An 18,429-nucleotide genomic window follows, 5' to 3' on the forward strand; every position below is an offset into this window, starting at 1 on the left:
CAGGGATTGTTAGCTTTAGCTGCAGAGCAAGTGGGGAAGGAGAAGTAAAGAAGGAAAAGCATACTCAGTTACTACCAGTTTGACTATAAAAGTTATTTATTGCTGAGTATATGAAACGTATAATGGTACTAGTAATAATAGACATGTAAAGGAAAACAAACACAAACAATTACAATACAAGTATTTGGGGAAACTTAGCTCAAGCTTAACTAATACAGTTCAGGTTCAGAAATCTATGCCTAGAGAGAAAAGAGAGAGAGAGCAAGAGTTGGGATCTCACTAATCCAAGGCACTTGGGTTCCAATGCTGACAGGTAAAGTTCTTAGCACAATCCTTGAAGGGAGATGATCTATTTCTTCCAGCTTCTCAGGAACAACAGCAGATGGTATCAGAGAGATTTCTCCTCTTGAAGCACAACTTCACTGCTTTTATACCCTCAGTTCAGCTTATTCAAAGCATTCTTCTAATAGTGTAAATAATTGTCTTTTCTATTGACAAGAGGTTATCTGGTTTGGAACATCTCAAGAAACTGACTAACAACCAGGAAAAACAAAAGTTTTTAAGGAGTAACCAGACACTTAGGAGTCAATTTGAAATTCTCATGGATAGCAGATATACTGGATAGGATACCTCATTGTTTCCTCAGAAACAATAGATAGCTTGCAGCATCAGGGTTTTGTATTTTTACCTGTTGTGAATAAGCCTCAGCTTAGCATGACTCTTCCAGATCTTGCTAAAAGGGATTGATTACTTGCAGTGTTCATAAAGTTTGTGGGGAGGACTTCCACCAGTCATCCCAGGAAAAGTATGACAGCATTTGTGGTCAGGGCTCCAACAAGCTGGATGCTGTGATGAACCCTTAACCATTGTTCAAATGTTGCCCATACCCTCTCTGACTCGGTCTCTTGCCTCAGCATTCCCTAACCCAGCAACCGAGTTTTAGTCAATCAAGTTTAAATAGGCCTCCCCTAGTGGGACCAGGGAATGTATGGCCTGAGATGCCTATTAAACTTTACTTCTGCTTAGTTCTGGTTAGATGAGGTGTGTGCGTGGGGGGGTAGGGGGGAGTCCTTTGTAAGTCCAGACTAGAACTTGTCTGATAAATGCTGAGCTGGGTGTGTGTAAATATGGGTTGATTAGCATTTGGAGCAAACGTTCCCCATCATGCAGTGCTCCCCTGCTTTTCTGATCCCAGAATTCAGTGTAGTCCTTGCCTTGGAATCTCTGTTTTCTATCCTGAGTGCTAATGAAGGTGCATTCCTGTCCCATCTCACATTTAAATGAGTTGTCATCTGGTTCCATCTTGGATGCAAATGAAGTTGGAAGTTATCTGGAGGGCTTTAGGTGCATTTCCCACTGCATCTTCATTATCTTTTGTAATCAGTTCTTGTTCAGGTAGAGGTGGGGAGGGGTGGGGGGAAATTCTTTGCGAGTCAGGCTGCATCCTGTGCCAGGGTTCCCTAAGAACATGGAGCTGAGAGGTAACAGGGATATTTGGGAAGGCCATAGGGGGTATGTGCAAGCAGGCAGGGATGGAGTACTGCCACCCACCACCCCATGCTGCCGCCTCCCAGGAGCAGAGTCATGATATGGGGAGCAGGGTGAGGTCAGCAGGGCCATACAGGTGCCACCCAGACACAGGTGGGCTAAGTACAGACAGTCAGAAAGCCTGAGGCTGAATCAATTCAATCTTCACAGGTTAATCTAAAATATGTAGACTGAACTGATAAGTAAATGAACAGACATTCACTTTTGCTTCCAGAAATGGGGATGCTAGAGCACACCTACCTGTTGTGTCAGAGCAGACAGCTTGGGCCAGGGTAGCCCATCCACCCTGCAAGGGAGGATTTGCCAGGGAGGTACAAGGCATCCTGGGATGCTGGGGGACTGTGAATTAACTTGAATCTGGAGGGGATCTGGGACAGAAGTTCAGTAATTTGATTTAACCTAAATCAGTTAAATCTGATGATGCATCTATCCAGGTTTATCTTAAACCAATTTTGACCATTTTGAAAGTGGTTTATGTGCACTGAACTTCGGTTATGTTATAGGTTTGAACTGGTTTCCCATCACTTATACTGATTTATGTGTAACTTCTGTCCCTAACCTTGCTGTCACAAGGTATATAGGTCTTTTTAGAGAGTACTGTTACCAGACTTAATGTCAGACTTTAGGTAGTGGCACAGAATTCATGAATGCTTGAACAAGAATAGTCTATTCTCTGAAGATATAGTTTATTGAGAACAGCAATTTGCAAGTTCAAGTATGTAACAAAGAACATCAGCAAAACTCTGCCTAAGCTAAAACATACCCAGTAAGACCCAGTAACAGCACATGCAATTTAGCTTAACTTGAAATGCAACATAATAAGACAAAAAGACAACAGAAATCCTTGCATAGATATTACTCAAACTTGTAGCAAGGTATTCAGAAAGTCTCTCTGGGGGGATCCATAGGTCAATCTTAGGTAGTGACGAGGAGTTCCCACAGGACTTATCTTTGCCTGGGTTTTTATAGGGATCTGCACCCCCTTTTCCCTTTTGGGCTAATTAGCTCCACGGTATAGTATCGCCATCTACATGTGTGCTGGTATTAGAGCACAGTAAACTAATTAACTCCACCATAAGATGGTACTCTCAGGGACAGTACTGTCTTAAAGTGGAATAATTCACTACACTGAAACACATGTGTAGGTGCTGACCTGGGGCATAAATTGCACCTGCATAGCCCAGTGAGCCAGGGGTCTGCTCCACCCGAGCTCAGATTGCTGCTGTCCTGGGCACACATGTAGACGCTGCATCTGGGAGAAGTCTACTTCAGCTCAAATTGCTCTGGAGTTTATTGTTTCAGCTTAATTTCATGTGTAGATGCACCCATTATATCCCAACAGTGCTCTTTAGGGTTTTCCAGCTTTAAAAAGGGAACATAGCCTAAGATAAAGGCAGAGTGTGTCAGATATGGGCAAGGAACAAAAACTAGGTTTGCAGATGTATTCAAAGTTTTTATGTGTGTAAGAGTATTTCTTGAACATCAAATCTTGATTAAATTTAATTTCCTAAAATGCACAACAGCCACCTATGGTAAGGGCACGCTATGGTATTGTAAAGTCATTTCCTAGCCTCCTCAGTTGAAACGGTTTCACATTACCAAAATTTATAAAACTGGACTTCAGATGTTTTTAGACTTTGTTTAGATAGTTCATATGCTTAGAGTGCAATTCTGCTTCCATTTGTGTCTAAATGGCAGTTTTTTAGATGTCTCACTGTTTGTGGCCTGACTTTGGTATGGATACATAAGCATGTGTGCATAAACTAAGCATGCACTGTAAGTCTGTGCACTGACTAGATTCATATGTGGGTGCATGTGTGTACCCTAGTCATAAGTCCTAGAAAAAGGATGGGGGAGAGAGGGAGAGGCCCTTGTGTTTTATCCCTAATAAATGAATGGGCTTACTGGCACTTACCCAGGAAGCTGGAGACTTGGGGCAACTATATATGTGCCTGACGCCTGCTCCAATATGTTGTAATTAGAATGGATTGGAGCAGACTTGATTAGCAGTCTCAGTGTCACATGTATTCAGGATCCCTGCACTTCAGAATGGCAGTGGGGGCACTTTAACTAAAGCTATCAAATGAGCTTTAGTTAAAGTGCCCCACTGCCATTTTGAAGTGCAGGACACTGAATACACAAGACACTGTGGGCTCTTTAATTACAGTGGCTCTTGAGAGCCACTCTAATTAAAGTGCGTCCTCCCCACCCTGGAGCATGAGTAAAGATGCCCTTGGGTTCTAGGACCTCCTTATCTAGGGGGACTGAGCCACTGCCCCTTGCATTTAATAGTCATTGGATAAAATGGACGGAGAGCAATGCTAGGGTTTCTGGCCCACTGGGAGCAATAGTCCATATTAAAACCTAAGGCCTGCTGTCTTCCAGGTCAGAAGCCCCCTTATAGAGTCACACACTCCCCAGCTTGTTTTTTGTTTTCCTAGCCCCACATATCTCCCTCTCTGGCTGCCTACCCAAAAGGAGTCCCAAAGGGAACCTGGATAATGCATGACCCCTGGCTTGGTGATTACAAGACTGCTGGGAAGTCAGATACTTGTTCACCCATCCTGAGTGAAGAAGACCTAAAACCTGAGTCTCTGGCTTCCTGCACAAGTGCCCAAATCAGCTGTTGCAACTACAGCATGAGAGGGTCCTCCTCTGGACACCTGCTTGGCATGCGTTTCTACCCACCTATATTTTTATGACTTGGATATAGGTAGGCATCCAGAACAGGCATGTTTACCTAGCCATGTACTTCCCATACCAGTGCATAATTACTGTTCACGCTCAGTCTACACATGCAGACTTATGCATTAACAGCAAAAGGCAAATGGAATGTCTGTGTATGAATAAATGTCAAAAATGCTGCTTACATGGCTAGAAAGCTGCCATTTAGATGCACTCACTAAAAAAAATAGGATTCCACCTTTTCTGTATTCTTGTAATCCTTGCATCATATGGTGTTCCACAGAATTTTAGGGTCAGGAGGGAACTCAAGAGTTACCTAGTCTAACCCCCTCATGGATGCTACATGTGAGTTACAGTATACTTTTTTTGCAAAATACATTTTAGACAAATGACTGAAGTGCACTTTCCAGCTCTTCCTTTTCTATCTATGGAACACGCTCCCACCAACCTGCTGTGTGAATTTGAAGAAAGCAAGAAATACTCCCTGTTATGCCCTTCTCCCCCAAATTCCCAAAACACAGTTTAACCATCAGTGCCTAATATTTCTCTTTTCTTATCACCATTTTAATGGTAACATTAAGAATCCTAACGTTGTACAGAAAAAATAAATTTTGTTTCAGTAAAAAATAGTTGGGCCACCTGTCACAGGAAACCATTAAATTAACAGATTCAGAGAGTGCAGACTTCCTATGCCTGAAGAAAGCGGAGTCTGTTCGCACAAGGTGTGAACTCTCCTTCCGGTGCTCTCCATCCTCCCCTTGACTTAAGAAAAAGCCTGAAGAAAGCTTGCAAAAAACTTTTTTCCAGCTACTCAGTCTAATAAAATGTATCACATCTACCCAAAGAACTTTGCCTGCCTTAGACCAGCGGTTCTCAAACTTTTTTTTTTCACAGACCACTTGAAAATTGCTCAGGGTCTCAGCAGCCCACTTAATAAACTTTTTTTTGTTCTACAAATCAAAGCACACAACTCATAATTGAATATCAGTAGTCTTACCTTACAAGTACAGATATTTTTGATTGTTCCACAACCTTTCTAGAGACCACCTGAATGGAGCTTGCAGCGAACCACAGTTTGAGAACCTCTGCCTTAGACCAACATGGCTACAACCCCAAACCCGGCAAGGAATGGTTTTGATTATTAGCAAGACCCAGACTGGCAATCAGAACAACATCCTTAGACTGTTTACATGTTCATTTTGAGGGAAAAGGAAAGCTGTAAATTTCAGTAAAGGCAGCTCTGTCTTTTATGCTCTGAGTGCTAAGGGTATGCTTCAGCTCTGTTTATTGGGGTAAATCAGAAATGACTTCATTGAATTCAGTGAAATTACACTCATGTAAAACTGATGTGATGGAAACTAGATCTGTGTGTAGTCTTTGAGAGCTCTCCAGTCTGTCCAGTCTTAAGTTTTCACTGTACATTCTTGGGAGGTTGCTTAGTAGCTGTATAGCAAATTTTTAAAATTTAAAATAAAGCCATGCTAACATTAGCATTTTATATACATTCTAAAATAAACTATTTAAAAGGCAATGGTAGATATATAGTGAAAAAGAATAGTACCGCTGTTAAAGTAATGGTATTCTAAATTATCTTAAAAGCTCATCCCATGGCCCTTAGTTTTGGGAACTAAGTTGACAGATGTATTCACTTTTCAAACTTTTGCCTGTCTTATACAGCCCACATTCCTTCAGAGTCCAAAGCCTCTCTGTTCACATTTGACAGTTGCTATGGAAATAAAAATACACATTTGTTTTCAGGTTAAACCTCTGAGCAAAAATCTAACGTGTTCTTTTAATCTGGGGCAATATTAAAATGTGTTACATCATATATGTTATGTGTGTAACATATAAATGGTTAACTGCATATCAGGAAAATAGGTTTTGAAAATAAACTTGCCAGAGATTTGTCTCTTTAAGTCTCTGTCTGAACTAAAGAGGATTATATAGAGGATCTTAGTACCATTCAGGCACCAATCAGAAAGAGCAAATAGTGAGAAGAGGAGCTTATCAATGCAACCAGAGCTATGCCAGGGAAAGACAGAGGGACCTAACTGAATATACAAGAAAGAAGAGGAAAGAAATGGTTGGAGCTGTGTGCAATCTATTTATTGTCATTATCCCTGGATATCATAATCAAGCATTACAGGAATAGAATATCTGTTAGGCATTTCAACCACAATTGCTATTGAAATGCAAAAAAGGGGGACACTTTTGCAGCCTCTCCTGTCAAATAATTCAACTTTTCATTGAACTTTTTTTTTCTAAATTTACAAACAAAAATAAGTGGAGAAATGCCAAAGTTTGCAAGCTTATTCCTAAAGATTGCAGAGGGGACTGGGGAGCAAAACAATGAAAATCTAACATGTTCTTAGTTTGGAAGATGATGAGGTAGGCCACTGGTCTCCTTGCCAGGAAGTGGAGGTTTTTGGAAAATGTATGAATTTGCATCATTGTTTTTGCTGCTGCAGAATATGCTTGTTGAGATAGAGCAGAAGGTGGTGGCCTTGTCAGAGCTCTCTGTGCACAATGAAAACCTGCTCATGGAAGGAAAGGCTCATACCAAGGATGAGGCAGAGCAGCTGGCAGTGAAGTTGAGAACTTTGAAGGGAAGCCTTCTGGAGCTGCAAAGAGTGCTGCATGACAAACAGATCAACATTCAGGTAAGCAGCTCTTTGTAATCGACTTCAGAGCGAGCAAGATTTTCTTTTTGTTATAGCTGAAGTGTTTTTTTTCTCTACTTTTTAAACTATTCGAGGCAATTGGGAGAAGGAGATGGGGGAAATGTTTTACCCTTATACTTTAATTTGCACACATTAAAATAGAAAATAAAATAATATTAAAATATACAGATTGACTCTAGAAAGTCACAACCAAATATTTTCATGATACAGCATGTTAAGCTGCTTTGATTTCAGTATCTTTAATCAGTGGCAGTAATATACTGTATGATTAGCTTGGCCCAGTCCTATTCCTACCCCTCTTTGGGTTTTGGTCTGTTTCACATTTCTAGGACAGGAAACCTCCACACACATTTTAAAATACTGTAAACTGTTACCAGTAACATGCATCCAAATAAGAAATTCTTGGTTTATAGGAAATTAGGCCAATGATTGATAGAGTTAATCTATAAGTTGTCCTAAGATGTTTTTTCTATCCCTATTACTGTGTCTAAGACAATTAGACAGTTTTTTTTTTCTTTTAACAGTTATCTTATTTATTCTTTAGGTCAAACTAGCATGGGAAGAACTGAAAATATACAAAAAAGCTGAACATGTAATGTAGCTGATTGGTTTTTGGTTTGAGCTTGCTTGCTCTACCTGTGACTTTTTTTTTTCTTTTTACTTTTTTTAATTTGCTGTGTTGTGCAAATTAAACACATGATAAGCTTCAAAACATGTCTAGATTGTAATACAGATTAAAGCCTGAGAGGTTAGCTTGAAAATTACTTTGTGTGCAAGGAACTATTTATAGTTCTGCTGCAAAATAAAATACCAACCAAACAGTACATTTTTCCAAAAATAGGTACCCATCCTAACACTGCTAAGAGTAGGCATTAGATTTACTGAGAATCATAGAATCAGTGAGTTGGAAGGGACCTAGACAGATCATCAAGTCTGAGCCCCTGCCATGGGCAGGAATGAGCACTGGGGGTGGCAGGGGTCATAAGACCCCAGCCAGGTGCTTATCCAGTCTCCTCTTGAAGATTTCCAGGGAAGGTGAGAGCATAGGTCTGGTTTGTGTTCTGCAGTTTTAAAAGGTCATCCAAAATCCCTCTTTAGCATTATTGTTGCACTGGAAACCTTGTGATTATTCAAATTAAATAAACATTACTCTCAGTGTGTTTACATACACTACTTCACTCATCCGTATTACTGGCAAATGCAGTAGTATCACAGCCTGATTTTTTTTTTGCATGACTGAGTTTTAAATATGATGCTCTGAATTAGTTTTATTTTAAGTTTATTTAATATGAAGATAATGTTACTGTAATTAAAAATTATTGTCAGACTTTGAGTGCTTATCCCAGGATATTACATACATTCAATACTTGCATGGTTTTTTAAAGAACAAGTTCATGAAAGTTTTGATATCAGTGTAAGCAGCTGTTACAGCTTTTAGGCTTCAGTTTCATGAAGGTAAGAAGATAACGGAATCAGTGTAACATCTACTTTTTAAAAGAGTTTGAACTGATTATCAATCCATGAAAGACGATTCAGTTTGTGACCCCTTCTTATAGTAATTTCCAAATCTGGACTTCTCTTACAAAAATATAGATGTTATATTGTATCTTCTATTTTTTGTAAATTCATGGCTGTCATTTGATAATTTCCTGGTTTAAATGATCCTGATGGATTAATAATCAGAGAAGCTGATTTGAGAGAGACCATCCCCAGCTGGTCATTAATCCAGAGAAAATGTTATGTTCCAAGGTCACTGTTGTCCTTATCAGATGGAAGTGGAAAGAAGAGCTATAGGCATATGATTTTTAGCCAGCAGATTGCTTTAAATTACTGTGTGACATGGATACAAGCCAGTCAGAAAGTGTTGAGGCCCTTTCCCAAGTTGCACAAGCCAGTGTTGCTCAACACCAATACAAGGAGTTCATACCTATGTAATAATGCAGCAAGTCTTGCTCTGCTTGTCTGTCAGGGAGATCTAGGAAGCAGTTCCAGAGGCATCTTAGCACCCATCCTCTGCACTGCCTCCAGTATGAGCCAGGGTATAACCACTCTAATCTGGCCCTGTTCCAGCACCTCTTTCTGATGTGCTGCAGAATTAAATTGCTTTGATGACCACAACCTGTTTTGCAGAAAAAGTGAACTGATGATCATAAACAAGCTATTAGATCAAGCTATAAGATCAAGACAGTCCTAAATCATTTTTGTATTCAACTGTTACAAAATATAGCAGCCAAACTGAACAAGGACTATAACATGCTATTCTGTAGGACTACCTTCTTTTACCCTTATTTTTTGTGACTATATATGTGTGTGTATGTGCATGTGCACACGTGTGTGCTATTTTCCCTGTCTCTCTTTTGTTCATATGGCTCTACTTTTGCTTGCACATCCTCTTTAAGTAAAGGTCATGGCTTAGAAGACTGTCTAGCAGCACCTATGACAGATTGCCACCTACTGCTGCTTCTTAATGGGGATGTAGGGCCTCAGAACCTATTGTCGCTGTTCCTACAACTGGCAGTACCTAGATTTAATAGATTTCATAGACATTAGGGCTGGAAGGGCCCTTGCAAGATCATCGGGTCCAGCCCCCTGCCCAAAAGATTGTTAGTAGGAAGATTAAAGAACAAAATTAGAGAGGAGGCTCATAGAGAGTTATGGGTTGAGCAGGGCAAGTCTTAAATGGCAGTGTTGGCCTACGCTACAAATGAGTTTCTGCCATTCTGCACCCAGAGCAGCTTATTGGTTTGTCCATCCTCATTCTTTTAGCCAGTTCCTCCAGCTCTCTGTGAACCCAACTTCACCAACTTCCTAGCTATTCTTTCAGCTGTTTTGTCATCCTCTTCCTCTTCCCATTACCCATTCTCAGTACCTGTGTCCTTTTCCCAGACCCAGTCCATATCCCAGTCCTGTCTTTCACAACCACATTTCCCCAATGGCTGCTCAGGACTCTGCTCCTTTCTTCCCCTCTCATTTGAATCACCTACAATAGGAATTCTGTTGGCCCAGGGGAGCCAATAAGTCAGAATGAGAAGAATAGAGCTGTTACTGAGTGAGGCTGGAAAAAAGAAGCTGTCCAGTGAAAAGGTTAACAGAAAACTAAATAAGAGCGGCCAGGAATTGAAAGGAAGCAGAGAACTAAGCCAGAAATGTTCAAGTAATTTTCTGCCACCCAGCTCCTTCCTACTCCCCATTCCTAGTACTGTTACATTCTGAGAGCTCCCTCCCTCAGTCTCTCCTGACCGTCTCCTTCTCTATAAACAGGAGCAATACTTAGTGGGTACATCGATTTGAGATGTTTACTGTGGAATAGACTAATCAGCTCTGCAGTAAATGCCTTGGCATCTGTACATGCGACCCTATTAGGCCAAAGGAAACACAAACTCTGCAGCAGGTTAGTACATATAAATACAAGTACTATCTTGCTGTAGAATTTTTTCATATACAGCAACGCATGTGTAGACGCTGACCTGGCTGGCTAGGGCGCAAGGGTGCCGTACACTGGAGCGTTCTCATGCCCCAGCCAGCCCCTCTGCAAACATTGAGGTAGGTCTGTCCAGCTCCAGGCTGGCAGGCTGAACCCCCAGACTCCCTGCCAGCCGGAGTTGCTCTGACCTTGCTCGATGTGCTGCGTTCCTGGGCACATATGTAAGTGCAGCTTTCAGGAGCAGTAAACTCCAGCGTGATCTGTGCCAAAATGTATTGGTCTGCCTTAATATGCATGTGCGGATGCACCCAGTGACTCCCAGACTTCAGCCTCTCTGAATTCCTCTGAAAGGGGCAGCAGATTGACACAGATATGGTTAAATACTCAGAAAAGCTATCAGGTTTTGCTTCTTGATCAGAAGATCTGGTCCCTGAGGCAGAAATGGTCATGTATAAAGGACAAGGTAAAAACAATGCTCAGAGTATTCCAGAAAATTATGTCTAAGTTAGGCTAGAAATAAGCATCTGAAGAAGTGACCTAGTTTTCAGAAGGGGTAAAGATCCATAATTCCCCTGAAGCAGTTATATTTTTAATTAAACTAAGCTAAATATATTATATCCCTCGAAAGCTTCTCAAATTTGAATACTTCAGTTAAGGTTTAATTTAACTTTAAATTATCCATAAATCAAGTGGAGTTACTACGTTACTATAGTATAACTCTCAGGGAGCTTTTTTAAAAACAAGCCAAGGCATATATCTATGTATCAAATTCACAAGTTTGACCTAAAGTCTTAATTCTACTTTACCTTTATGCATTTAATCATCACTTATGTAGACCTATAAATGCAATTTTTGGCACTTATGCAAAATCTGGATTCTATTTCCACTTGTACAGCTGTGTACTTCACTTCTAAGTATGTTGAGAAGTCTCTACTGTGGCCTTGTAGCTGCGGCTTTGTAGCTGTATTCTATAGAATAGAATTGCCTGTATTTCCCACTTTCCAAGTATCTAACCACCAGCCACAAGGCTCAGCATTACCCAAAGCACACTCCAACTCTCTCCTGAAACTGACTCCTGGGTAGCCAGGAAAAGAATATATGTGGTACCAACAGGTTTTCAATCTGTAGCTTCAGTGAGATGGATGCTGCCCTTAAAGGAAGCAGGGTCTGGGTTCTGGCCACTGCCATCCATCAATTTACATTATATGCAACTTCAAGACAAGCCATTGGGAATCAAGCTAGAACCCAGAGCCTCCTCCCTTCCCAGGCAGCATCTATCTCCTAGATTTCATAGCAACCCTTGGTCATTATCTTATAGCAACCCTTCTTGCAGTTTGCACTCCTGGCCTCATCTTCCCATCCTGGCTACCTAGTGAGACAGCTTCAAGAAATACATATGTGTTCTTGTGGTTAGAACATTTTCCTAGAAATCAGGAGATGTAGGTTCAATCCCCTTCTAGGTGCGGGGTTCATAGAACATGAGTCTCCAGAGTCCTCAGTGTCCTGACCATGGGGATATTGAGCCAAAAGATCAGACGTTGTGTTGCTGCCTTACTTCCAGCAAGTTGGCACACACCCCAGCAATTATGTTCCACCACAGGTGGCAGCGGAATCCAAAGTGTGTTTAAGGACCAAAAATTGCAGTGAAATGGTTATGTAAGTACCAGTCAGGTAAAAAAGAGTGAAACAGGATTTGGCCCATAGTGTACCCCTATAAGGGTGAAATTTGTGCATATTTCCTTCAAATTCAGTGACTGGTAGATTCTTTTACATTTCTCTTGCTTGCAGTGTTTCTTTCTTATAGCTACATTAGCAATTCAGTTATTTTCTAAAAAAATATTAGAAAAAATTACTTTATCCACCAAATCAAATGATATAAAATCTTAAAAGCACACATCAACTTAATGTTTTTCAATATCTTATATCTATTATAGTTGGAAGTAATACATACACTAGTTAAAATGAAGTTAGAAAGAGGAGTGTTTTCAAGTTCTTTTACCATATGTGTATAGCAGAATTTTATATACAGTCAGATTTCTTGTCTAGCTATATAAACACGTATTAATTAAGAGAGGAACAGGAAAAACTTCTCAGGGCTAGGGACAGACATTCAAAAAGCCTGAGCCTAAATTGATTCAATCTTTGCAGGTTAATCTAACCTGGCTAGGATGAACCAGTTTGTAAGTATGCAGACATCCTGTGTGGACTGAGGAAATGCAGGCACATGCCTGCAGTGGCTCAGGCTAGAAGCTGGGGGATGCCAGAACAGCTCTCCCACCCTTCTATAGTGCTGAGCTGTGGGGGGACATGGCCAGGCCCTGAGAGGATGTTCTGATTAGGGATGGGTTTCTCCCCTCCTTGATAACAGAGCATTTATCAGCTCTGTTATCAGCACTTAGCACCTCATCAAAAAACAGCCTCGCTCATTAGTTCAAGATCTTCTTAAACAGCTTTTTCCAAAGGAAGGAATGCAGGAACATTCCCAACTGACTTGTTGATTAGCTCCAAAAAGTCCTAAGTGGACACTGTCCTGTCTGCCTTACACAGACACCTCTCAGCATTAGCTAGCATACCACATGCTGGCTATAGTCCATGCTGTGGGAGAGAGGAATCCCAGCTCACTAGTGGTGAGGGGGGAGAGAAGGGGGCACAGGGAAGCCAGGTAAACCCTGCTGTGCTTGAAAGTCTTTGCTGGAGCTGTAGCCAAGGAGCAGGGGGGAGGGGCCTGCCCAGTCCAGAGGGCATGCTGGGATGCTGCAGGAATCTGATTTAACTTAAACCATGAAGGGGTCTGGGACAGACATTACATAAACTAGTTTGATCCAAATCAGTTACGTCTGATACTACATTCAACCAGGTTTATCTCAAACAGGTTTCAGCCATTTTCATATTGGTTTATGTGTACTGAAAGTCTGTTCTGTGTCAGGTTTAAACCAGTTTATGATCACTTAAACTGGTTTACGTTTAAGTTTGTCCCTAGCCCAAGTGTTTTACAGGGGGGTTTTTTCAGGACATACAATTCAAAAGGTGACCTCTCAGAAATTGGACACTTTTAAAACTCACCAATTTGTAAAACTTAAGTTGACATTATCCATTCATTGGTTATTTCAAAACAAATCAAAATGCAATCTCCCAGCTCAGCTTTATAATATATTCCCTGTATAGTCTTCTAAAGTTATTTTGTTTGTCTTCTATTTGTTCAGTGATATTTTGGGATAATAAAAATGTGTGTGTGAATTAAAAAAGATACCAGCCACTGTCCCTCAAGCAGCAGAGCTTTGTAATGTACATAAAGCTGATGCAAGTTGGAGCATATTTGAGAGCCATATTTTATGACTATATTACTAGAGCTGTTCTCAGAGAATTCACTGCCTCCCCCCAGTAAAGAGAACATCAATCTGCTGAAATGCGTTGTCTTTTAAGAAAGATTGTTTTGAATCTTGGTTTCTCTGGGCATTGTGCCAGGAAACAAAGACTTTAAGAAGTTTATTAAGATAAAATTCAAATTGAAATGTTAATTATTCATAAGAATTTACGTTCTGTGATTCAGGAATATTTAAATTAGGCACAGGTATACATCGCATGCTTGTGTAAGAACACATGTATTTTAACGTGTATAATAACATTATAACATTATCCTCTCTTTCTCGCTCGCTCTCTCTCTGGTGCCTGGTTTATTTCTGGATTATTCCTGTTGAATCTACAGGTTCTCTCCAATTCCTTCCTACTTCCTCAGCCTGCAAAGAAAAACCAATAGAAAGGTTTTAATTTTCTAAAACCTTTATAATTCCTTTATAGCTAAGTTCCTCTATAACCAGCCAGTTCTCAAGAAGAACCTAGGATTTAAGATCCACAGTTGAACGAGGATTCATTCCAAGTTTTGAAAAGTCCACTTAGTTCTTGCTTTTTTACAGTTTGGACCATCTAACACAAACCAACCATTCTCCTAAAAACATTTCTGTCCAAGAGACACACTGGACTCTTCAGCCAAAATTATAACTTTAGACTCTCACCTCTGCATTGTTCTATCACTCATGCAATCCGTATTAGCCACACATGTTATTCCTTGTCTTCTTGAACCTCCAGGGTCATATCTAGATGTGCATGCATGTATAGTTTGTGGGGCCGCAAACCTCTTTGCAGCTCCACAAACCACATACGTTGCATGTTAAACCACATGCAGTGCTGCTAATTTGCAGCGCCAGAGCAAAATTTGCTACTGGGATTTCCTGGTAGCAAAAAAAATACCATGAAGAAAAAGCAGTGCCAGGCATGCCTGAGTGGAGCTGCAGGTGCAGGTACAATGCGTTTCAGAGTGGGTGCTCCACAGCAGAGCCCCCCCTGCTGAGGCATGCAAAGACAGGGAAGCAGCCGGACCAGGGCTGCCTGCTTCCTCATCTCTGCATGCTGTAGAGCCCCCGTGCTGAGGCACTGTGCACCACAGCCAGCCACTCCTTGGCCAGCTGGGGTGCAGTGAGGCTCACAATGGGAGGAGGCAGCCCTCGCCTGGCTGGTCCCCTGTATCTGCATGCCTCAGCAAGGTGGGGCTCCATTGCAGAGCCCCTAAATTGAGAAATATTGCAGAGCAGCTGCCTGGAACACAGTGTGCCTTGAGACGGGAGCAGCCGGCCCGGGGCTACCTGCTCCCCCATCTCAAGGCACGCTGTGCCCCAGCCAGCCAGGGAGTTGGGGTGCAGGGTGCTTCGGTGTGGGGGATGCCTGCCAGCTAGCCCCACACTGAGGCACCCTGTGCAGCTCATGAAGCAGTGGGACAATGTGTCCTACTGCAAAGCACACAGACAGGGGCATGCACAGCAGCACAAAGTGGCAGAACAAATATGTGCTGCTGCAAACAGATGCCCCTGACAGGCAACAGAAAATCAAATTGGATTTAAAATCAGTTCTTTCTCATGAGAACATATTGTGCTGTCTTTTGACAACCACTGATTAAAAAGAGAGCTGAATCATGAATGAAGCTTATATTCAAGGGGTCACAGCTACAAACATGAGGTGCACAAAGCAAAAAAATAAATTGGAAGAGCACTGCATTTACTTTTTTGAAGCTTTAGAATCAGAGAAACCAACCAGCCCAATCTCACTTTGTTTCCTATGTCTGGTGATGGCTGTATCCATATATGTAAACATCTTAATACTTGCAAATAACCTTTATTCATCCACATGAATCCAGATAACCAAAATTATAGAAGCTCACACCCATCAGTGCTGGAGAAGAAAATGAAATTCCTACATTTGAATACTACTGTTACTGATAAACACTTTTGAGTTTAAAGTGGATGTTGATTTCTTTCAGATTTTAGGGATCAAGGATTAGGTAAAGTGACTGGAATATTATTTTTGTAAAATCCCCAGACCAGTTAAAGGCTCTGGCTCTCTTTGTTTTGCTTGTACAGTACTAAGATTGTGCTATTTAATCATTTATATTTGTAAAAATGTAAACAGCCACAAGTGCAGTTTACACGTACATACCTTATATACACATACACACATGCAAACACACACACACACAAACGCAAGTATGCGTACATTTCTTTGTGTGTGTGTGTGTGTGCATAGATTCCTTTTTCTGATACAAACTATATATATTTAAATTCTGTGTGTTTGTATGCTTATATATGCATATATGAATATGTGCATGTATACCTGTACACACATGCACACAAAATGTTAATGCATATAATTTATACCAGAAAAAGGAATATCTACACACACACAATTGAGAACTAATAAATGAACACATGAAATAAATAATTTTCCTAAAACAGCTGTTTGTCTATCTGTTGGTTTCTCTGCCCATCTCCGTATATCTTTAACATGTATCTTTCTAATAATTAGTATCCTCTTTTTTTATTTTTCTTATCTTTCTGTCTACCACAGACAGATTCAGATATACTTATTGATTGCTAATCTTACTCTTGGCTGAGATGACAACTAGCATTCTCTCATTTCTAATTAATCAGTAACCTGATGAAAGGAATGAACTCCTTCCCTCAATTACAAGATGAAGTATTTAGAGCTAATAGTAATTTTAGGCAAAGAATCAGTTAGATTTTGGGAGAGCTAAGAGTCTATTCTTGTAAGAAATGTAAAAGGGAAGGAATTGGATGAGCAATCCTAAAGAAAGAGATGATCTGCTTAGCAGTGTTCTCTTGGTTACTGAAGGGACAGAGATGCTGTAATCCTTTCCATTTCTCTCCTGTCAGTATACCTTTACTCTGAACTGAAAGGACCTTGTGTGAAAGAGAGAGAATAAATCATGCTTCAGGGGCGGGCCAATCCTCAGCCTCTCTTATTCTACTAACAAGGTGCCAGTTGTAGTGGTGCTTGTGTTTGTTTTGTGAACATGTGCCTGCTAGTACCCAAGACTGAGACCTACCTCATAGGCTACGTACAGACATTCAGGCAGCCTGAGGCAGAATCTGTCTAAATTACTCAGTTTTTGTAAGCAGTGTAGTTTAGATCAATAGCGAACGCAATACACATTCACCCTTTGGTGGGGGAGAAAATCTTAGGCTGGGTTCTGCCATTTTTAAACCCGTCTGTGTGCCAAACTTCTGTTCTGTTACAAGTATACACTGGTCACTTACACCAGTAGAAGTGTAATGTCTGTACCTGGCCATAGAGGCCAAAAAACTGCGATAACTTTAAATTGCAGATGACCTAAAATGGAAGTGTTAGTATGACAGAAGGAGTGAAAAGCTCTGTATTGCCTCTAAAGCTGACTGCCAGTTTTGCTAACCTTTTTGTACAGTAGCCAGTCCCCATTATGGAAAATGATTGTGGGTTTCTTCTTTATTCAAAGCAGGGAGCTATACAAGAAAAAGAGGAGTGTGAAGTGGACTTGGCATCCTCACAGAGTCCCAGTGTCCAAGAATGGCTGGCACAAGCACGAACAACCCGTTCACAACAGCAACAGAGCAGCCTGCAGCGGCAAAAAGTTTGTATTCTTTTGTATCTCCCATGGTCTGAGTTGTACATTTCTTTTAGTTCACAGCTGAGCCATTTCTGATTGTCACTTTTGTCACTTTGCAAGATGCTACGTTTTCTGCTGCTAAATCAGCACTAGGAAATCACTAATATAGAAACTTGTTCTGTATTTACTACTGTTTAAACTTATGATCTACATTCAAATGGTTGTGAATATGACATGATAGGCATTGTATAAGAAACAGAATAGAGTGGAAAATATGAGTGATGATTTGTAACTTCCTGTGCAAGTAACTGCACATTGTTAGAGTCATACAGTATTCTATGGGAGAAATTAGACTCTTGGTTCATAATCCTTTGCAGAATAGTATGAAGAGTAGAGAGGCCACCAGAGATTGGTGCATCCTGGGTGACAGCCAGTTAAAATTAGTCCCGGGGCTCTCATAAGCACAGAATCTGTTCTGTCTCCAAAGCTCACAGAAGACATGATTTTACCTTTTCTATTTGCCAGTCAGGAGGAGGAAACCATGCTCCACTATTTCATAAGATTTTCTCTAGCAGTCTGTAGTATCTAATGCTCCAATTAAGCAAGTCACTTTAGCACATGTTAAAGCACTTTTTGCACAGGGACCCAAGTGTCCTTTTTTGGTTTCTAACACACTGGATTACCCTGCATAACAAACAATGCTGGAAGGAACTGTGTTCTTTGATACATATTTTTTCCCTAGTACTTCCACAGGAGTAAGTAGTTTTGTACCACCCATTACTTAGTGCTGTGTCATAACGTACCTTGATCTTATACCTGATCAACCAATCAAGTCACACCAAATGAAATAAGGCAGCCCTTTGTTTAAGGCATTGACTGAGGCATGGGAGTTATGAATTCAGTTTCTGATTCTGATATATGCTTCCTGAATGAATTAGGGCAAGTTGCCTTAATCTCTGCATCAGTTCCCACTTAGTTTCATAGTTTCTAGGGTCGGAAGGGACCTGAGAAGATCATCTAGTCCGACCCCCTGCAGGAAAGAGTACTGGGGTTAAACGACCCCAGCAAGGTGTTCATCTAACCTCTTCTTAAAAACCCCCAGGGTAGGAGCCTGCACCACCTCCCTTGGAAGTTGGTTCCAGACCCTAGCCGCCCTGACC

The 18,429-nt window shown here is 40.9% G+C and overlaps 1 protein-coding gene across 4 annotated transcripts in view; it reads left to right on the top strand.

The window, feature by feature from the left end:
* The window catches only part of SYNE1 (spectrin repeat containing nuclear envelope protein 1), a 631,505-nt gene that overhangs the window by 478,728 nt on the left and 134,348 nt on the right, over positions 1 to 18,429 (top strand). For all 4 annotated transcript variants that reach the window (XM_019526891.1, XM_019526894.1, XM_019526892.1 and 1 more), the window contains 2 exons: positions 6,702 to 6,893; positions 17,159 to 17,293. In XM_019526891.1, the coding sequence (XP_019382436.1) occupies positions 6,702 to 6,893; positions 17,159 to 17,293 (327 nt within the window). The remainder of the gene's footprint in view (positions 1 to 6,701; positions 6,894 to 17,158; positions 17,294 to 18,429) is intronic.

Source organism: Gavialis gangeticus, unplaced genomic scaffold (genome assembly GCF_001723915.1).
Source record: "Gavialis gangeticus isolate Ggan-Ray unplaced genomic scaffold, GavGan_comp1, whole genome shotgun sequence".
NCBI classification, from domain to species: domain Eukaryota; kingdom Metazoa; phylum Chordata; order Crocodylia; family Gavialidae; genus Gavialis; species Gavialis gangeticus.